At 38.4% G+C, this 22,844-nt stretch overlaps 1 protein-coding gene across 1 annotated transcript; it reads left to right on the top strand.

Annotated features, from left to right (window-relative positions):
* The first annotated feature begins 757 nt into the window (after positions 1-757).
* LOC148876245 (uncharacterized) lies at positions 758-19,152 on the top strand. The gene is made up of 7 exons (XM_088966396.1): positions 758-1,854; positions 2,977-3,055; positions 5,365-5,519; positions 8,449-8,575; positions 8,697-8,882; positions 17,651-17,722; positions 17,849-19,152. Exons 1-7 carry the CDS (start codon positions 1,382-1,384, stop codon positions 18,674-18,676), a joined length of 1,920 nt encoding a protein of 639 aa, XP_088822522.1. The 5' UTR covers positions 758-1,381; the 3' UTR covers positions 18,677-19,152.
* Positions 19,153-22,844: the final 3,692 nt, after the last annotated feature.

Genomic DNA, 22,844 nt, shown 5'->3' with positions numbered 1-22,844 from the left:
TATGTGCATAAATAAAATGGTTGTTCATTTGAAAAAGTTCATTTAGGGTCTGTTTGGTTCGCAGTCAGAATCATAATCAAGATCCTCCGGAATCGGAATGGTCCATTCTCATAATCTATTTGATTTAGACAGGAATGGAAATGGGAATTGAAATCAGCAGGAATTGAATTTCATTTCCAAGGGAGGGGGAAGGAATGACCATTCTCTCAAATGGGGGAATGCTATTCCAGCAGAAATGGGAATGGGATTCTGATTCCATCCCCTCAAACAGTTGGAATCGAAATAGCCCATTCCAATTCCGATTCCAGACCCCTATTCCCATGAACCAAACGGGGCACTAAATTTCTGATAGAAGTATAGAACAACTAATAAACTTGATTAGGCTGATCTTATTGAGACATACAAGATGTTTTTTCCATTTGCATCTGGAGCATCCCGGAGGCTATTTCAGAAGCTGAGTAAAGGGGAAGAGGATGTGCATACTGAAATGGGCTTTCAAAGATTCAGGGATACAACTCGGATTAGCCCAAATTAGCACCTACAATTTATACAATGTTTTGTTTTGTTTTTGATAATAAATACACTGTTTGTTTTGGGTTCGAGACTTCGTGCGGATTCATTCAAATATGGGCAAAAGCCCAACCCGAACCCTTCCAAGTTACATCTCTATGATTAGCACTATAATCGGCCCAGCCCAACCCAGCCAAGCTGCACTCCAGTAAAACAAGAAGTTGCTAATCACGAACCTTGTATTCTCACATCTATATGTATATAACTTGGATTCTCAGTCATGCAATTTGAACTTCCACGCAGAATCCTGGCTGGAATAAATCATTATGAAGACGTTAGCCTTCCATGCAAGGCAAGTCTCCGCCGGTAGTTTTTTAACAGAGATTGAAATTACTGAAACTATCCATCTCCTTTATCATATTTACCTTATCATTCGTTTAACAAAATAAATTGAGTCTCTAACTCTCACGGAGCAGGGTTAAAATAGTCATTTCGTACAGAAATCTTCCTGGTAGCGTACACCGATCTTAGGCTATGTCCAGGCCTGGCTAGCGTAACTGACAGTGAAAAGAAATTAAAAATGAAAAGGTTATAGAGAGTAAGCGAGTGGCGACGCCACCCTCTCCATCCCTCTCGCAAAAATAAAAAAAATTCCTCTTTTTTTTCCTTTCTTTTTTTTTTTTTGAATTTTAGGGTTTCGAAATTGATCATCCCTCCTCTCGTTAGAACACTGGTACCGATATTCGATCGACGAACAGTGATAATTCTTGCGCAATTCGATCTTCCTCGACGTGTTTTAGATCGAGACGTTCGAGAGTTCAAATCGTAGTTGCTAGGGTTTGTTTTCTGTTCTGAGTGAGAAGTAGATTTCATGGCGGATCAAGAAGAAGAGGACTTGCGAATGGCTCTGCGTATGAGTCTACAACCGTCACCCCCTGAGGCGAAAAGGAGCAAACCTAGAGAGAATGCCGGTATTCAAAGTGTTTCTTCCAATTCGGAGGAGTCGCCCGAGGCGAAAAATCGGAAATTGCAGCGAGAGCTTATGGCCGCGGCTGCAGAGAAGAGGATGATGTTGGCTAAGAATGCTGCCGCTGCAAAGGCGGGGAGGGTTGCAGTTGCAGTTGCCGTGCCGGAGCCGAGCATTCCCGTAGCCAAGGCAGAAAGGAGTGTTGTTGCGGGGCCTGTTGGACAAAAACCCGAGGCGGAGTGTACGAGGGAGGTAGCGAAAAATGTGACCTTTGGGGAAGAACTATCTTCTGCAGAGGCGGATCAGTTGTTTTCAATGGTGTTTGGAAGGGGCGTTTCGAAGGATATTCTTGCTCAATGGAGTCATCAGGGCATAAGGTAAGGTATACATTCTGTTTTTAGCTTTTCGAGGTTTTGCGTTTGCTTAAATGCTTAGTAAGAAACTAAGAATTAGGGGCAAACTTAGCTGGACTAGTTTTATAGTGTATTTATTTATTATTTCGTTATTGTGCAGTTTCTTGAGACTGTAATGCTACTGCTTTTATTGGGATATACCTCTCATTATGTGCAACAACTATCACACCTTCAACTACAAGTTAATTTTGTAATTTTATGGTGTACTTTTTCCCTAATATTGGAGACAATTTTTTTTTTTCAATTATAAATAATACATATACACTGACTGTTGTACATGACTTCAATGCAAAAACCTGGTTATGGACACGCTAGACATTTCATATCTGCTAACAATTTATGTTATTCCTATGTTTTCACCCATGACGCATCCCTACCTTGAACAATTTATCTTGCCTATCAACTAGGTTGTAATGCACATAGAAGTGCAGAAACATTGGTTAGAATGATTGATCTTACATGGTGTATATGTGGTTTCATCCTTATGAATTACTGGAAAATGGAAAGGAACCTAAGCAACATATAATGTGTTGATGAAATGATAAAGGTAATATATATATATCACAAAATAAAGCAAAGCACTTTGCAAAGCAAAGAATCTAATACGATAATCACAAAATAAACAATATCATTCGAACTTATACATGAAGAATCTAGCAAATTAGGAGGATACAGTACTTTACTATTTTATTAATTCAAAAGTTCTCATGCTTACGTGTCCTTGATGCTTTATACTACTATCGTCTTAGCCTTTTGAGATAACCACTTTCCTGGTTCCTCATCCTTGGTCGTTCACATAAATATTGCTCTTCATAAAATTAATTTCTGGAATCTGGATAAAAGCTGGGAATCTAACTGTGGTCGTGTGGGTGTTCCATACAGTTAAAGCACAAGTCTAGCACTGCTTGGCAGCAAACTTGTTCTTTTGGAAAATTTCATCATTTCATGTCTTTCCTTTGATTCTTTTGCTTGTGTCATGAGATGATGCTTTTGCTTAACATTTTGTTCCTTTTAATGATTGATTTATATAATCGATGGTGATTTAGCTTTGTTTATTTGTTGGCTTTTTATAAAATTTTATTGTAGGTTTAGCTCTGACCAAGAAACATCTATGGGCCTTGTACAACATGAAGGGGGGCCTTGTGGCGTTTTAGCAACCATACAGGTGATGCCGTAATATTTCAATGTTTATCTATGTGAGGTTGCAATTTTATAGACCCCTGTAATGCATTTGAACCTCCTTTAGTGTGCAGCACATGCTTTCAAATTGTGTTGTTTTCTATGTGAAGCTCCTGGTGCTTCCAAAGTTGATACTTCATGAACCTTAATGTTGAGTAATTGTTCATGTTTTGTGATTTTTGAATCCAATACTGTCAATTTATACCTGTGTCATCCATTTCAAATTGCTTTTCTTTAAATGACAACTTTTTTGTTTCTTTTTTCTCCAATGTTTTTGGAAAGCACACAAACTCTCTCTCTCTCTCTCTCCCCCTCCCCCGCACATACAGACACACACACACACACACCCTATTTACAAATTCAAGGCTTTCTGCATCTGCATAACAAGTTTGACACGCCGATACTTTTATGATACATGAACTTTGGAAAATTTTGAGGTCCAAACATGCCTAGACAGTTCTTTTGTTATGTGAAAGGCAATTTTCTGGAATTCTTTAATTTTGTATTTGCAATTTAGACATAATGTAATAAGAGCAACTGTTCTTTAGCACAATAATAAAAGCAACTGATATATCCATAAAAACCTATGTAAGTGATGGATAAACACAAAAATTTTATGTACCTGTACTTTTACATGGCAAACTAAGCTGTCACTGTCTAAATGGAAGTGGTTTGCATGTTTAACCTAACTATAACCAAATTTTGGAAGGGTCTTTGCTATGTGTATTTTTAATCTTATCAGATTTTTCTTTGTAGATTGAATGTAGTGCTCAGGAGGATGTTGCCCATAGAATTAGAGCAGGATGGGCAGAATGGAGGGGTGCATCTGGAGTCTTATGTGATGGATGAAGACCACTTAGGCTACAAGGAAAATTCTATAGAACAGTTGTAAGGCCAGCAATGTTGTGTATTTAGAGTGTTGGGCAGTCAAGAAACAATATGTGCAAAAAATAAATGGCAGAAATGCAAATTTTGAGATGAATGAATGGAAAAACTATAAAGGACATAGAAATGAAGTCATTTGAAGGACCCCTAGGAGTAGCTCCAATAGGTGATAAAGTGAGTGAAGGCAGACTAAGATGGTTTGTTCATATTGCAGACAAGGCCATCTCCAGCACCTGTAAGACAAAGTGATCTGTAGCAAGTTGAAGGGGCTAGAAGAGGTAGGGGCGGACTGAGAAGGATATGGATTGAAGTAGTAAGAGATGATTTAAGCACTCCTGATTTGACAATGGATATGTCACTGAGCAGAACAGAATGGAAAAAACAGGATTCATGTAGTCAATCCCATATAGTTGGGCCAACACTTAGATGATGATGATGAGCATGGATATAGTGCTCACCATTATAAGTAGATAACCATCTTCTTGTCCTTGTTTTGCTCTTGTCTTTGATGGATAGAATGTATGTAATTTTTTTTTGCTTCATCTTTGAATACTTGTTTTCTTGATAATTTCTTTCTGATAGTTGTTTATTGTGAGACCGGATACTGGAACAGTATTCATTATATTGCATTTATCATTCATGGTGAACTTTTTCAGTGATAAGACGGATCATTGAGCTATGTCCATTATGCTATTTAACTTGATCATGTATTTTTCACTTGATATTTATGCTGATCCAAAAAGGACAAGGGTTGAAGTAGTAAGAAATGATTAAAGCGCTTATGATTTAACAGCGGATATGACATTAACATGACAGAATGGTGAAACAGGATTCATGTAGCTGGGACCATATAGTTGGATTAAGGCTTAGGTAATAGATGATGATTGTGGTGGTGATAATGTCTAGGATGATCTTTTTCCTATATAGCCTTTGTAATTCAAATTATATTAACTCTCTTTGTAATATGTCTATAACAGTACAATGGGTTGGGAGATCAGCTAATGCATTTGCCGATGTCTTGGCAAAGCAAGGGATAAATAGGGAAACATTGTTCTGGGCACAACTGTAACTCTTGTTTAACATCAGCATTCATGTAATCTCTGTTGTAATTTTTGTATTTGCTGTTCGGAGAGGCGACACCTTGTGCCTCTAAGGGGATTTTCATGTAACCAATCATTAAATTAATGGAAGATGATTTTATCTATAAAAAAATTCAAATTATATGAACTATCATCTTTGTGGGCCATGCCATCTTTTTTAACAAAGGCTCTTGTCTATGATGGTCTTTTTCCTTCTATAGCCTTTGTCATTCAAATTGTATGAGCTATCATTTTTGTGGGCCATGCCATCTTTTTTAACAAAAGGTCCTTGTCTTATACCATTGTCTTTTTTTTTTGTTTGTTTATGCAGGCATTTGTCCTCAAATACCTTTTGTTTGCAACTGATGAAGAAGGTAAAGATGCAACTAGTTTGACATCCCAAAATATGGGGGCAAGGAGATTGTCTCAAAGTGAATGTGTCACATTGGGTAATTTTGCTTCTCTAACTGAAGATGGAAAGGCAAGGTGATTATTCTTTTGCCACAATGACCTGATTTTTGTATGCATTTCTGCTATGTAGTGTTAAAACATAAAGTCCATTACATATCTCCAGGAAAGGCTTTTCACTAGTCCCTTGATAGGTGAATAGTCATTGATTTGTGTTATTGTAAAATAGTTGGCCATTTGTGTTATTGTAAACTAGTATCTTAGATATTCTTCTTAATTTCTTATGTATTATTCCTTTCTTTCTATTCCCAAATATAAGTCTTAGTTTCCTTGTCATGGTTATGCAGTTGGATTTAACTAATGAAGGATTAGTATGCTTGGAAATGGAAATATTCATTTCCAAGCATATAATGGGGGTAGCCCATTATTTCTAATATTTAGTTTTTTTTTTCTTCTTTTTTGGCTTCATAGAGCTATATAATGGGGGTAGCCCATTCCCCATACCCATACCCCTCCCCTTCAACCCTGTTGAGTATTGACAGTAGGATTCAATCTTGAGTCTCAGCTAAAGCTTGTGAGAGAACTTGCCAACTGAGCCACCATTAGTTGGCTCCCACTTTTCAGTTTAGAAGTTTATTACATACTGACATACTGATCCATTAAGTAATGTCCAATTCTGTTCTTAGTGTGTTGGTATTGAAGGGATGAGAGATCCATCATATGGATGGCCGAACCCTTTAGGAAGGTTGGGCGAAATTTCAAAAATTTCTCTCTCTCTCTCTCTCATGTGGGAATCGCATTCCCTATTTTAGAAAACTGCATTTTCAAGGATCAATTTTGAAACAAACTAGACCAGATCTGAAACAAAAAAGGTAGGAGAGGGATATACCTGATACGGAGTAACAATAACTTCCAATGAAGGTGTTCACGCCCAAGGAAAAAACCAAAGACTGTTACCACCGAAGATGACACGGTGTGAGGTGAAGCAGAATCAACAGGACGATTCTTTAGTAAGAACTGAATCCTTCAGCAAGAATATGATGGAGGGTTGATGAGCACGACTTTAGATTGCCTCTTCTAGCAAAAGGCAATATCAAGAACTGTTCTTGATCACTTCCATTGGTGGAGATCGAACTGGTAGGGTGTCAAGAGCAGGAACAAGAGCAGAAGACAAAGCAGTCGAACTGTATATTATCTTCTCTCTTAATTCAATAGACTATCTGATGTGTCTGTTGTGTCTCTGTAGGTTCGCCCTGCTCTCCTATTTATAGCCTTAAAGAGAGGTTCTCCTAATCCTATTAGGAGTTTCCTAATCCAAATCTTTTATTTGGATTTGGACTCTCTTTAAGAGATAATGATAATTCCTTATCTTATCTGTAGATAAATATCAACCTTCCTAATCTAATTAGGAGTTTCCTGATCCAAATCTTTATTTGGATTTGGACTCTTTGAGTGGATAAGGATAATCCCTTATCCTATCTGCTGATCCAAATCCCAGAACCGCCCTCATTTAATTAATCTTATAAGCCAGTTCGAATTGGGCTTTAGGCCCATTAAGTGTATGTGCTCACTAGCCCTCTTAATTTGCTGCCCAGTTGGCTATCCTTGTTTGGCGTGGGACCCAAACATTGATCTACACATCAGCCACATGGGTTCAGCCCAGTCTTTGTTACAAGGCCTGGCCGAATTCACTATAGGAGATAGCGAATCCTTGAGTCTATCACCATGGGCTCTTAACGAGCCCAGCATTTACACTAAATTGTCATTTGGTCAAACCACCTTATAAAAACCCAAGGACTGTGGGCAGATGTAAGATTAGCCCATCAGGTATTACTCTTAATGGTCATACACTTAACCTCTCAGCCCATAATGATCAAACACTGCCGGACAAGAGATGACCTCTCCCTCGGCTGCAAGGTATAGTGCTGTACTGTCTACTCACATGGATCCAGGCAATTAAAACCTTTTGCAAACATTTTGAAACCGTAATGTATATGTATATCTTTGTATAAATATATTTTGCAAAACCAAATTTCAACGATTGAAATCAACTGTTGGCGGTTTTGGTTTCCATCAAAGAGAGTGCATCCCCGATCATTCACTTTGTCCGACAAAGGGGCTGATCCTGTCACTATGATCACCCACTCAGATGAATTCTCGGACTGCCCCAACATACTAAGGTTTTGACCCCCTCTAAGGATCTCATTGATTGGTATATCAAAGACAGCCCAATCCGACACTTAGTGTAGTATCATAATCGAGTCTAGGGGTTAGGTGTATCATTCCAGTTTTGCCCATCTATCTCCAAGGTCCAGGGCAATATTGGAATTTTGGTTCGGTTCAAGGTTTCAAGAAAACCCACATTACATGTACCTCAGGTCTCACCCTGGCAGTCGAGACAGGCCACCCCAACCAACTTGGCGGCACATCAGTGTCAGCCTTGGCAGGATAAATCTCCCCAGATCTATCCAACGGCTGTAAAGATTCTAAACTAACACGAGTCTCATATCTCTCCAGTTTAAGGGTATTACACATAAACACACCATAATAACATGAATCAAATATGTACTTTATTCATTTACACTAAATGTCATAATGTGCATCGTTCTGATTGGAGCTAAGGGCATACACTGTCTAATAGGTATGTGTATTTTATAGCATCCAGATTACTTCTTGCATATATTCACAACAGCTACAATCTTCTTCTGCATTTAGCTGCATAACACAGAATGTAGAGTGTTGAAATGTCAGGTGTGCCTGATCAGATTGCCTACCCAGATCAATGGTTGTTGTCTCACTAATGAAAGGGGGACGTTTGATTTTTCTTCTTAGTGATTTAAATAATAATAAGTGAACAAGTTAAATCAAATTTACTCTTGCAATTCCAGAATGCCTATATATAGGACATTTGGGTGTTCTTTTTTATAGTTCAGTATTTACCTTCCTAAGTCTTTTGCCAGCATGCTGCATTGGACAGTTTGTGTTGACATTAGTTAACATTTTGCAGAGCTCTGGTTCATAGTATGATGGAAATACTTTTTTCATGTGGCTGTAAGAAAAGGGCTACTGTTGCAACATTGAGTGTCATCAACCTCCCTGTTGAGGACAGATCTGAAGGTGGTCAAAAGGATGATGTGAGTGCCTCTAAGTTGATATTATCGTGTTTGTTGTAGATTAACCTTGTGCTGCAGTTATTTCGTTACAGATTGTGTCTTAATTTGCTAATAGTGAATTTGTTATGTATATAACCTACAGATAATTGCAAAAGCCTTGGAAGGTCTTCAAATTGAATCAGCTTCAGACTTGCACAAGTTTTTAAGAGTCAAGACATATAGTTCAGCAACCAGTGCTTTTCACGGTCTCAAGTCAATGCTTCCCATTTTTCAAAGTCGAATGGGAGCAATACTGTTCCTCATTTCTGCATTACTTTCTCGAGGACTGGTATGCTTGCCAGTTGATAGCATCTCTCTTTTTCTCTTTCGTGCATTTTTAACAGTCAAACTTTCTCTTGTTGCACCTATTTTATCATTGCGTTTTCATCACAACACTGTGTATGAAAATGTCACTTAGCTTATTTAGTCCTTGTCTTTTATCTGTGGGGTTGGGGTGCTGGGAACTGCGACTAGGGCTGCTAATGGAACTGATATTGCTCCAGTCTGATCCTAATCTGGTTTGATTTTTCTGGATTTGATGTTCCTTATTCAGATATGATGCACATTTAAATTTCAAATCATTTTAATATCAAATTGTGTTGGATATATACCATGACTCAATCCAATAAATATCCAATCTGAAGCTCCCTCTTGATGACAGAGATCAAAAGGTAAAGTGAAAACTAATAAAAAAGAAACATGATCTAAATCAGTCAAGATATATCAAGAAAATATGTCAAAAACACTCCTAGATGGATTTTAGAGTTGTATTAATTTTCGAGGGAAAGAGAATGTAGAAGAGACTGAAGAGGGGGAAGAGTGGAATGTCAGAAAACCAATGAGGGAATCTGGGCAATTTATTTCTCTAACATGGCAAAGGAGAGTTACATGTCCACTTCGCTTTATAATATTATCTTCTTATTTTGTGATTTTATTTAATAATTACCATGCTTTTTCTTCGGTTGCTTATCTATTTTGGTGCTAGTGTGATGCTGAGGGTACCATCGATGCCAACTACATAAATTGGATTGTTCTGATTTTGATTTTGGATTTAAATTTAGGTGTATTTTTAACAGATTTATTCATTATAGATTCAGATTCGATTGGGTTAGTATCCGATCCATTGATAGCCTAACTGGAATTCAGGGAAAATGCAATGTTAGCCAGAGGGAAGATCTTAGTATGAACTCATAGCTCTGTTTCTACTGAGGTGAGTTCTTATACAAGTGAAGACTTGATCTTTCGGCATGAAGCTAACAACTTTTTTATAGTAAATGAAAAAAATTATAAAAATGGAATTGATAAAAAATTATTAAAATGGAAAAGGATTACAATATGCTAGTTTAGAGTTTTCACCAAAACATTAAATCCAAGTCAAGAAATGAAAAAAGAAAGATAGCCAACTGCTTTGCAACTCACTTCAAATCCATTTTGAGTAGGCTGCTGGAGAGATGGGTGAGAGTGGAAGATTTAGATAGGCCAAGTCTATCGGCCGTTGAGGTGAATTGGTTAGAAAGAAACTTTGAAGAGGAAGAGATAAGACAAGTTGTTTTCTCTATGGACAGGTCAAAGGTTCTTGGACCAGATGGTTTTACCATGGCTTTCTATCAAGAGTGTTGAGACACTATCAAACAAGATTTGTTTGAGGTGTTTAGGGAGTTTGAAAACAACCATGTGATTAGTCGGAGAGTTAATGCCACTTTCTTAGCTCTCATCCCATAGAGATTAGATGCCAAACACCCTAAAGATTTCAGGCCGATTAGTTTGGTGACTGGCATCTATAAGATTGTGGCAACAATGCTTTCTTTAAGGATTAAAAAAGTCCTCCCTTCTCTTATTATTCAAACCCAAGGAGCCTTTGTACAAGATAGGCAGATTATAGACCAGATCCTTATAACAAATGAATGTGTGGAGGAAATGAGGAGATCGAGCAATTAAGGTTTTATTTGTGAGCTGGACATTGAGAAGGCCTACGACTCAGTGGATTGGGACTTTCTATTAGAAGTGCTAAGAAAATGGGGATTTGGGGATAAATGTTGTAGGTGGGTGGGTGGATGCATAACATCTTGCTAGTTTTCAGTTCTAGTTAATGGAGGGGTCAAGGATTTCTTCCCAGCATGTAGAGGCCTCAGGCAAGGAGATCCTCTTTCACCCTTTTTGTTCACACTTGTGGTAGATGTGCTCAGTAGAAATGATTTATAAAGTAGATAGGGAAGGGCTAATAAGTTGTTGGAGGATAGGCAGGAATAATGTCTCGGTGACTCATCTTCAGTTCGCTGATGATATCATCATTTTTTTGTGAAGGGGGAGACTTAGGGAGAGTGAGGAACCTAAATGATCTTATTAAATCCTTTGAGTTTGCTTCAAACCTAACAATTAACTTTGACAAAAGTTGTGTGGTGGGAATCAATTTGGAAGTTTTGGAGGTAGAAGCTATAGTAGGTTGTCTAGAGTGTTCCATTTTTGGTTGGCCTTTAACCTACTTGTGTCTTCCGTTAGGAGCTAACCCAAAAGAAAGTCGGTCTGGTATCTAATTGTGGAAAAGTTTGAAAAGAGGTTGGCTTCTTGGAAAAAAAGTTATATTTCGATAGGGGGTAGAGTGACCTTGATTAGGGTGACACTTGCTAGTCTTCCGATTTATTTTCTTCCAGTATTCAAGATACTCTTAAGGGAAGCCAAGAAGCTAGAAAAGGTGATGAAGGATTTCTTGTGGGAGTCAGGGGAAGAGAAGAAGGATAATTTGATTAGGTGGGAGATAGTCAGCAAGAGTAAGGAAGAAGGGGGATTAGGATTGGGAAACCTAGTTCTTAAGGATGAAGCTCTACCAGGGAAGTGGGTTTGGATATGGCCATTGGAGAGAGAGAGGTTGTGGCACAAGGTGGTGAATAGTATTCATGGTTATTCATAGCAATGTTTTAAAAGGTGTGGGAGGCATACACCTGGAGGCGTGGTGCTCCCAAAACGCCCTAAGGTGTATGCCAAAGGTGCTGACACCTCAGAGGCGTACGTCTCATGCGCTTTTTTCATAAGGCGTGCTAGAGGCGTACGCCTCATGCGCCTCATGCACAACTTATATAAAAAGACAGAAAAAAAAGAAAAAAGAAAAAAAAAAAGGAAAGGAAAGGAAAGGAAAAGAAAGGGAAGGGAAAGAAAAAGAAAGAGAAGAAAAAAAGAGAAAAGGAAAGGGAAGGGAAGAAAAGATAAGGGGAAAGAAAGTGGTTTGCCCCCTACACCTTCCGCTTCGACAAGACCCCCCCCCCCTTTCAACTAATGTTATGCATCTTTATTCTTCTTAACATAAAAGGTTTTTATTAAAAATAAAGAAAAAGCGAGATCCCCCCTTCCTCTTCATCCTCCTCCCATTCCTCCTCCTAACCCCCCTCCTCTTAAGGAGGCTTACGCCTCTTGCGTTCTGAACTATGCCTCATGGCTCTAGGTAGTGGAACGCCTCGCGTCACGCCTCCGCATTTTAAAACATTGGTTCGCAGAACGGTTGGGATGCCAGGGTATCTCGACGTGCAACTCTTGCAACACCCTGGAAGGCTATACATGGAACCTTTCCCCATTTTCTCAATCTGGTCAGGTATGATGTTAATTCTAGAAACAATGTTCTTTTTTGAGAAGACATTTGGGTAGGCAACCAACCTCTTAAAGACCTTTTTCCCTTTCTTTACTCTTTCCTTTTATAGGGAAGAGTCGGTTTTTAGTTTTGTTTCCTCCTCAACTTCTTCTGTGGCCCTAAATTGGGATTTTGGTTTCCTTAGAGGGCTGTGTGATGATGAAAGTGCTTGTGTTTCAGAACTGTTGTCTTTACTCGAGTTTATTTGTTTAGATCCCCTCAAACCTGACACAAGAATTTGGACCCCTAACCCGAAAGGCTTTTTCACTTGCTCCTCTTTCTTCAATTCCCTTTGCTCCACTTTTGCACCCTAGAACTTCCCATCTAAAGATTTCTGGACTAGTCCCATTCTCCCAAAGATGCTGTTTTTTGTTGGGAAGTTATTATGGTAAGATTAATACCTTTGGAAACCTGCAAAAGAGGAGACCAAAGTGGTGCTTATCCCCCTAATTGGTCTGTTCCTTGTAAAATCTCAGAATGAGGACTGTCACCACTTACTTATCTCTTGCTCCTTTGCTACAGATTTATAGAATTGGAGTTTTATGCTGTTTGAGTGTAGGTGGAACCTGCCATTTGATACTAGCTTGCTGTTTAGTCCGTCTATCTTTGAATGGCACACAAAGAGAGGGATATTTATGTGGAAGTGCATAAGAGCAGCCTTGTTGTGGACAGTTTGGGAAGAAAGGAACACCAGAATTTTCTGTGGAAAAGAAATGAGCTTATCGAAAGTTAAAGAAATGTATTCTGACAAGGGCAATTCAGTGGTTGAAAACTCTAAAGCTCTTTGATGCATACTCTTTTGATGACCTATGGAGAAGCTAGTTAGCAGTGGCTAATACTTCTACCAGGAAGGACAGATATGTGGTTGAATGGATGGCACCAGGGGAGGAATTTATTAATCTGAACTTTGATGGAAGTAGCTGAGGAAATCTAGGACCTTCAGGCGTAGGAGGGGAGTGCTGAGAACCAAAGACAGTAGCATTATATCTTTGTACTCAGGTCCTGCAGGTGTAGGAGACTCTTTAAGGGCCGAATTACTTGCTGTTGTACAAGGAATCCAGCTTGCAAATCAGCTAGGCATAGAGCATTTGATTATTGAAGGGGATTCCCAGGTGATAGTGGGTTGGCTGAAGGATCCGGACACTGTGATCTGGGGTTTTAGTGATCTTCTCGAAAAGGTTTAATGGCTAAAAAGGAATATGACAATTAGAGTTCAGTGGGTAGGCAGATCAACAAAGTCAATGGGTGATTCACTTGCAAAACAGGGTGTTCTTCAGGCTACTTTATTTTGGGCTTCTGTGTAATTTCTTTTGTATTTATAATTCTGTAACTAGTTTTAAAGGAAAAGTCATATCTTGTGCCTTTCCATGGGTTGCATGTAACTCTTATTTGCTGGTTTAGTAAAATCTTATTCATTTATCAAAAAAAAAAAGTACTGCTCATGGCTTATGGATCTAGATACCCTTTGGTAATATCTAACGAGGATCAAAGTTTATCTATAAAATCCTCCTATTCAGCTCTTTAGTTTCTGAAAGGGGTAGGGTCCAATCCTCCACCAAAGCTTTCTGCCACCGTTTTTTTGTTCTTTTTCTAAACTTATATTTATCTTCAAATGTGTGACTGTTTCTTTCTCTCCAAATACCCCAGCAAATTGCAAATGGGATAACCCTCCCACCATATTAGCCTTGCTGCTCCTTCCCAATTGTGGGCTCAGCCAAGTGGAGAAAACCTCCTTTGTTCAGATGGATTAATTTTCTAATGTTGAAAATAGTGAAGAACTCCCAAATGAAAATAACTGGATTTTTAATATGTGAAGATGTTTTGCGTTCTTTTCTTCCTTGAAAGCGATACTTGTGTTTGTCAGCTGAAACCTTCTTGACTTCAAATGGTTTATGATTAGAAATTAGAAGGCTGTCCAGATCAAACAACCAAGCAAATGCCTACCCTTGGAGGAATTGAGTTCCCCCAAACTCTCTCTACAATGGAGTTTATAGTGAGGCTAATTTGTCTGTATTGATTGATCTAATAATTTGTAGCTTTGGTTGGGTATTACAGTGATATCCAATGACCCTAGCCTTTTGACTTTGGAGAAGTGTTAAGTTAACTAAATGGGATTTTGAATTTACAAGGGCGAAAAGAAACTTGTTGTCTTTGATGAAGCTATGCTACTGTATGCAAGCAACCTTTTCTAATAATGCCATCTAAAATTTTCTCCACTTCTGTTAATTAAGATTGATCAATGATAGCAGGTTCAGCTGCTTATTGGCTTAAGTTGAGGAGCATAAAATATGTCCTCTGCGCACTTTGTTTATTTGCTTTTGGTAACTTCAAACTTGTATAAGCTTCAACTGAATAGACTAAAGGCATAGAGGTTTAGCTTCTTTTGGAGGATTTTTTTTAGATGATTCAGTCGGCTATAGGTTGGCCTCTTAGATGCTTGTGTTGTATCTTCTGTATCTATCTCTTTGTTTGTTCTGATCTATCCCTTCCTATGTAATTCTCACATGGCAGAGTCTCTATACATCAATAATATCTTATTGATCCTTAATTAATGTTAATTGTTAAATATTATTTATTTATTTACCAGAAAATCAGAAAAATGTGAGACTTGGTTACCTTATAGGATCTGGGAGTGTGGCTTAATTTCATTATTATTTTTTTTTGAAGATCATAAAATTTATCAAAAAAGAAATATTACATCAAAAGGTGATAAGGCATCACCAACCATAAGCAAGGCACCAAGCCTCATCCAAAACTCCCAACATGAACCTTTCCAACCCAGAACCAAAATCAGCCCCCAAAAGCCAAACCCATTTGCAACCCAAGACCCTTCAAACCATAGAAAAAAAAGGAAAAAGATAATCCAATTGAATCAAACCCATTTGCAACCCAAGACCCTTCAAACCATAAGCAAGGCACCAAAGATCACTCCCAACCCTGACCTCTACCTGACAATAGAAACACCCAACTCCAAACTAAACCCCTAAAAGAAACCAAACTCAAACTCCTCCTTAATTGTAACAATGTATTTTCTGCTTCTGGGCTTTCTTAATTTTCTTGATAGGGCCACCTCCCATTAAACCCATCTTCAATCTGCTGTAAACTCTGGAAAATTGAACGGTTTGGAGTCCATTTCCTTTTCAACTTCATGAGTTTCATTGAAAGTAATTTCATCTTCCTCCTCTAAGATTTCAGCCTCCGGTTCCACTTCATTCTCATTATCTTTGTCTAGTGGGAAAGTTCTATACTTCTTTTATATCAACTTCCTCCATTTCCTCCTTGATTCCATCTTTTTCGCCAATGTCCCCAATAACACTATAATCACGTACTGCCCCTTGTATTCCAACTTCAGATTCCATCTCCTTCTATGGATGCACCCCATTCCTTCCTCTACAATTGGTTCCCCAATCTTAAGATCAACACCGATCATTGAATCCTTCTTCACATTCAAAGAAGAACCCTTTTTTTCTATTACTTTTCTCCATCGCGGCCAGCATGAATGGATGGGCCTGTCAATTTCCTTTTCTAATCTTGTATTGCTGAGAACACATTCTGGACCCACCAATATTCCCTCCCCCAACTTCGTTTTTGAGTTGCCCTTCTTTCTCATCTCCTCTTTCTTTTTTTGTAGAAATAAGATGTGCACCATGCAAATCCATCCTTGTCCTGAGATGTGAAGGTCTGAACTTCTGTAATTTCTTTTTTGTTGTTGACCTCCTCGCATCTATGCATCTGAACAGGAGAAAATGACGATAGACCACTACCATTGTCTATCGGTGTGTTATCACCATTCATACACACTTCAGGCAGACCCATTACACGTGACTTAAAAATAACACTTGACCATCGGTCTGGACCACCCTCCTCCGGTTGAACCAAAAGATAACTATTAGAGTTTGGCTCCTTGGACTCTTCTAAAACATTAATTTCCTCATTTCCACTTCCCACAAGTGTTCCTCGAGGACTGAGCCACAGGCTGCTCAAAATTATCCTTTAGCCCACCTCGAGAACCACCTTCTTTTCCAAATGCTTGTTCATCTTCCCAAGCAACCTTAAACTGCTGACCCACTTTATTCACCTTTACTCTTCTGCACATGGAACCCACTCTGCCATCATGTCATCACCTTGAACCTCCCGCCCCTGACTGCACAAGGACACTTCGCCTTACGTAGTAATTCAAATCTTGTACCAGTGACCATTAATTTGAACTTCAATCGCTCGAGGGATCATCTCTGGCTTCACACCTGTTAATCTTGAACAAACTGCTCTGAGATCTTGCAAGTTTGCATCTTCCATTTCTGCTCCTCATAAATCTGCACTCTTCACCAACAGCTCTTCACACCATAGGTTGAATGGTGATCCAAAAAGGCTAACCACTAATCTGTCTGTCTTTACCAATTTCTGATTACAGGAAGGAACCCATCTTTCCACTTGGAGCACCCCCTGGACCAAAAGGGCCCTGAATCCTCAATCTTAAAAAATTCCTTGATAGTTTCCTCAACAAACCCCCAATTCAGAACTTTCTTAGACAATTTCACAACCAGAAAATCTTCCCTTTGTTCGTTCTCTCTGTTCAGCAAAATCTTGGGTATTTCAGCTTTACTGAACATCGCCAGGTTTGATTTTTTTCTTCTCTTCATCCTCTGTGTGATCCTGCCACTTGCCTCTCCTCAAATGTTCTTTTTGTCATTGATATGGTCTGAACGGGACTAATCTGCTCAGTCAGTTTTTGCTTTCTCTTTTTGTTTTTTCCTCTCTCATTTATTGTTTAAATCTAATGACCTGCTCTTATAAGAGGGAAGCAAAATCTATCCATCCCTTCAAAATTCTCCTTTGAGGAATACGAATCATATGTCATTCGTGCAGCAGATAAATCTTCCTTGTTCTCCAAAAAATGCCTTGCAGCAGATAAATTTTCCATTAGCATTTTCCTTCCTCTCCACTTAATCTTTTTCTTGGAATTTTAATCGTATCCTTCCAGTGTGTTTTCCAATCAACATAGGTTGCACCTACGGCGGATCCCTTAAACCATTCAACCAAGTTCAGATCCAACATCCAAGAGAACTGTTGCCTTCCCTACTTCCCTTATCTTTAACCAAAGCTGATCACATCTTCTGATTTTCTCAAACATGAACATCTTGGACTCAATCACACATGTCTTTGTCCAGGCTTCTACAGTCATCTCAATAATCTGTCATCTGGTAGTCATCTCAAACATGAACATCTTGGACTCAAAATTTTTGTTTCCCCCTGTTTACTTACAATAATTATATGTTAGTGTTGTTCAGAAAATACATGTACCTGGATCTAATTTTCACTATTTATTTTGCAGTTACTTGGCCAATCAACCATCTTATATTACGTTTTATCAGAATATATTTTTCATTTTTCCTTGGTTCTTGTTTCTATTAAAGCATTTAAAGATTTTGCTATTGTAGGAGTCTGTTCAAGCAGACAGAGATGATCCTAGCCTACCATTGGTCACTGCACCATTTGGACATGCCTCACAGGTACACCATTCACTGCAATGTTCTGTTCTGCAGGTTTCTGTAGTTTGATTGCAGCTGTTGGATGCTTATCACTAATTTGGCTGCATCAGATGATACAGTTTGTTGCTTTTGATGGTCATGGAACAGGAAATTGTAAACCTACTGCTTTGCGGGCTGGCTGTCCCTAATGTGTTTGATGGGAGGATGGATTTAGGAGGTGGCATGTTTCTAAAGGGCATACCTACTAGTGTGGAAGTTGGATTCCTTACTTTGCTGGAGTCTCTCAATTTCTGTAAGGTTGGGCAGCATCTGAAATGCCCAAAGTGGCCAATATGGGTGGTGGGAAGTGAATCACATTACACAGTCCTTTTTGCTCTTGATACCCACGTCCAAGATGAGAATGAACTAGAAGAACGGGAGTCACAGATCAGGAAAGCATTTGATGTCCAAGACCAAAGTGGTGGAGGCGGCTTCATCAGTGTGGAAGGACTTCATCAAGTCCTCAGGGAAGCAAACATCAGCCTGCCACCTGAGAAGCTTGATCACCTTTGTAGCACAGGCTTTATAGTTTGGAGTGAGTTCTGGCAAGTTTTGCTCGAGCTGGATAGGAGTTCAGGAGGTCTGAAAGATTCTACTGGATTGATGGGTAAGAAAGTATTTGATCTCTACCATTTTAATGGAATTGCAAAGTCTGTACTAAATGGAAGCCAAGCAACCTCTGGAGGTGGGAGTCCAGTGCAGAGACCAAGACTCACAAAATTAAGAGTTTCAGTCCCACCGAGGTGGACTCCTGAGGAGTTTATGGCAGATGTGGTTGTTCCCTCCGGTCCAGGTGAGAATAATGGTGGTAAAGACACTGTCATTGAAGTTACCCAGCTTGAACCCCCACAGCATGCACCATTGGTGGATTGCATCCGAACTCGCTGGCCTCGAGCTGTCTGCAACTGGAGTGGAGATCCCCCTAGTATAGTCTGACTGATTGGTCAATAATGTTCTTGGTCAAAGCATAAGGAGGTATAAGAGTCTGCTTTCTTTATGAGATATTACAGGAAGCATGCATTTACAAATCAAGAAGACAAGAGGCATCAGAAAATATGGGCTTCATCAGTTTGCAGTTGCATAATCTCCAGTTAAAGGAGAAAGCATGATTTGGTAAACCCAGGGAGATGCTTGTGGAATGCCATTTCTATTGTGTAGTATTGTAACTTCACATCATAATTCCCTAGTGTTAGATAATTAGGGGGAAAGGGAAGGAACGAGTCCCGTAAACCATACTGTAATATTTAATTTGTTTTGTCCAATATCATTGTAGGTGGGGAAGTTTTCCAGGCCTCGGGGTGTTAAATGACATGGATTTGTGTGATTGGTATGATGTTTTACCACAATTGTTTTTTTATTCCATCGTAGAGCCTGCAGGGAATTGATATGATGCTTGTTTTCAAGCTCTATTATATCTTTAAATGTCTCAATCTTCTATTGATGGACTACACTACTTATTACTGCATATGCATCAAAGGATGGAGCGAGTTGACCCGAAATAATAAGTGGACAGAACATCTTCTACAAGCAGGTCGGACTATTATGATCTAACCCGTTTGGTATGGCTTTTGTGTTGTGTTAATTGAGCTACAGTGGTTGAGCACCGGTGTTCCGTTGCTTTATATTTTGAGCAGTGGTTTGAGTGTTTTGAAAGCCTATATTGGTCCAGACTCCAGATTTTACCAAACAGAACTTCTGGTGTTACCGTAAATGTCAGAAGCTCTGTCCCAGAAGCTCAGTTTGGAAGGAGTACAAATACAATTATGTACAGTACTGATACATATAAAATAATACAAAATACAAGGTTTTGCGCTCGGATGCTTAAAAAGCAGTGAGTAGGGATGGGAATCAGCAGCATAAAATAGTTCAATGAATATGGATATGTATCCATGGGATGGTCAAATATAATATTATTTAATAGATAAAAGAAAGGGAGAGTTGCTTTTATGGCACCACTATCCCTTTTAATAGAATCCCACTCCAATTATCTTTTATTCTCTCATCCATTCTCCCATAAAAAACGTTATTGTTTTAAGCAATTGTAACTCTAAAAAACACATCCATTCTCATTTATATCTATCTAAATTAAGTTAGGATTAAAAAAATTTAAGAATTATTTAAATATTATGATGAATTATGTAATAACTTTCAAATATTTATTAAAAAAACAAAAATAATTATAATATATTTAATAACATTCAGGTTACTATAATTTTATATTTTTACAAAATTCATAATGGAATTATGTAATAACAATATGAATTATAATTTTGTGGATTATTCAAATTAATAACTAAATAATATTAAAAAAAGTTAACTAACAAAATTATTTAAACGTTATTAAATAAATACTTTTTAAAAATATTTTAATAACTAAATATTTTAAGTAACAAAATATTAAATGTTAGAGACAACTTGAAAGCTTAGAAAGAGAGAAAGAATGAGACAACAAATTTGGTGGGTGTGACACAATGTGACAGTGGGTACCTTAAAAGTTATATTTATATTAAAAAGGTAAAAGGATAAATCTGCCCTTAGTGTACAAAAGAAAGAGAGTACAAAGAATAGTTGTACAATAAAGAAGAGTAAAAGTACAAAAATTGTCCTACGACCAAATCTTCTCATTGTCTCTACACTCCCCCTCAAACTGATGCCTAGGAATAAGTATCAATTCGTTCATGAAAAATAGATGTCGAGCTTGAGTCATTGTTTTAGTCAACAGGTTTGCTAGTTGGAGCTTGGAGGAGATGTGAGGAAGAGATATGGTACCCTTAAGAAGGAGATCGCGGATGAAGTGACAATCAACTTTTATGTGTTTGGTGCATTCATGGAAGATGGGGTTGGAAGCAATTTTAATTGTGTTGACATTGTCCGCATAGAGAGAAACATATGATGATGGTTCATTAAGTATTTCAAATAGAAGTGCTCGAAGCCATATGGTATCACTACACACGGAAGATATAGCCCTATATTAAGCTTCAGTGGAAGATTTGGACATAGTGGATTGTTTCTTACACTTCCACAAGATAAAAGAGTTGCCTAATAATACACACCAACTAGTAGTGGATTGTCGGGTATTAGGGCATCAAACCTATGAGAATCCGCATAAGCCATAAGGTTAATAGGAGATGAGGAGGAGAAAAATATCCCGTGTGACAGGGTGTTTATCACATATCTAATGATTCGATGAACTATAGATAAATGTGGTTGTCTTGGGGAAGACATGAACTAGCTCACTATCTGAACTGCATAAGATATACCTAACTGAGTCATGGTGATATAGATTAAACTACCCACTAGTTGATAATAAATGGTATGATCTTCAAGAAGAGAACCATCATCTTTGTTGAGTTTTAAATTCAGTTCTAGTGGGGTGCCCACAATCTTAGAGTCACTAAGATTTTCTAGTTTAACGAGATTAGTCGCATACTTTTATTGGTTAAAAAAATAGCTTTGACAGTTTCTGCTCACTTCAAGTCCCAAGAAATATGTCAAAGGCCCCAAGTCCTTTATCTTAAAGGACTCACTGAGTAACTATTGTAGCCTAACAATTCCTTTTGTATCATCCCTTGTAATGAGTATATAATCAACATAGATGAGTAATATTGTTATTCCTTACTTCCGCCTTAAGATGAATAAAGAATAATAAGAAGAACTCTAGATAAATCCAGCATCAGTGGTGACAAATTTGAACTTCTCAAACCAGGCCCTAGGAGCTTGTTTCAGGCCATAAAGTGAGTTCTTCAGACGACAAACAAGCTGCAGGTCTGTACAATATCCAGGAGGGAGCTTCATATAGATTGTCTCTTTCAACTCCCCATGAAGAAAATCATTCTTGGCATCCATTTGATGGATTGTCAATTGTTTGGCTACCGATACAACCATTAGAAATCGTACAGTGGTCATTTTATCTACAGGAGCAAATGTCTCATCATAGTTTATCCCATATTCTTGTTTGTAGCCTTGTGCAACCAACCTTGCCTTGTATCTGTCTAGGCTTCCATCAGATTTCAGTTTTATAGAGTAGACCCATCAACTTCCTATGAGAGATGCCTCAGGTAGAGCTTTGACCAAGTCTCAGGTGTCATTCTCAAGAAGGGTTTGAATTTAAGAATCCATGGCATCTTTATAGTGTGGTTCTACTATAGCCTACTAGTAATATTTGGAAATGTCTGTAGTAGATAAAACAACACAAAAGGAGCTATGGTCAGGTGAAAAACCATAACGGTCAGGTGGGCGAGAAATTCTAGAGGAATGGCATAAAGTGGGTGTAGTAGGTTCAAGGGGAAGGTTAGGTACACTTACTAAGGCAACTAGAGTGATTGGATTAGCAACTGGTGGCAGAGCAGAGGGGGCATTGAGACTGAAGAAGGTTGTTGCTTTCTAAAGTAGGTTTGAAGTTGTTGCAGAGGTGACAATGTAATATCTGAGGTACCTGTAGAATCAAAACTGTGCAACAAGGAAATGGAAGGAACTGGGAATTTTACAATATGTTCAATAAAGGAGACATTTTCAAGGAAAACTACATTACGAGATATTCTAATACGACAAATCAAAGGATCATAGCAAATGAACCCTTTATGTTTAGCGTTATACCCCATAAAGGCACACAAAGCTCATTGTATAGTTAACTTTGTGTGTTCATGAGGTGGAAGGTGGATAAAACAAACACAACAAAAAACCCTGAGCATAGATAGGTCCGGGGGTTTGTGAAAGAGAGACTAAAAAGGAGAAGAGTTATTCAAAATAGATGATGGAAAATGATTAATGAGATACACAATAATGTTGGTTGCCTCCACCCAAAACCAAGAGTGTACATGGAAATCTTGTAGAAGTGTTTTGACTACACTCAAGATGTGGACATTCTTCATTTTTGCTACCCTGTTTTGTTATGGGGTGCTTGGATAGGATTTTTGGGGTTGAATTCCATGTTGTTTTAAGCAAGGATTCAAATATCGACACGATATGCCCAATACGAGGTGTATCGTATTGGTATCGGCCGTACCTGGCACACGATCCTACCAGTCGTGTGTATTGGAGCATTCGATACGGGCGCGTATCACCTTGTATCAAATACGTATCAGTATACTATGCGATATAGATC

This window comes from Nelumbo lutea, chromosome 1 (assembly GCF_056320005.1).
Source record: "Nelumbo lutea isolate HS-2025 chromosome 1, American lotus-T2T, whole genome shotgun sequence".
Classification (NCBI taxonomy): Eukaryota; Viridiplantae; Streptophyta; class Magnoliopsida; order Proteales; family Nelumbonaceae; genus Nelumbo; species Nelumbo lutea.
The sequence above is the reverse complement of the archived record's forward strand: the minus strand, read 5'-3'. Positions and strand labels throughout refer to the sequence as shown.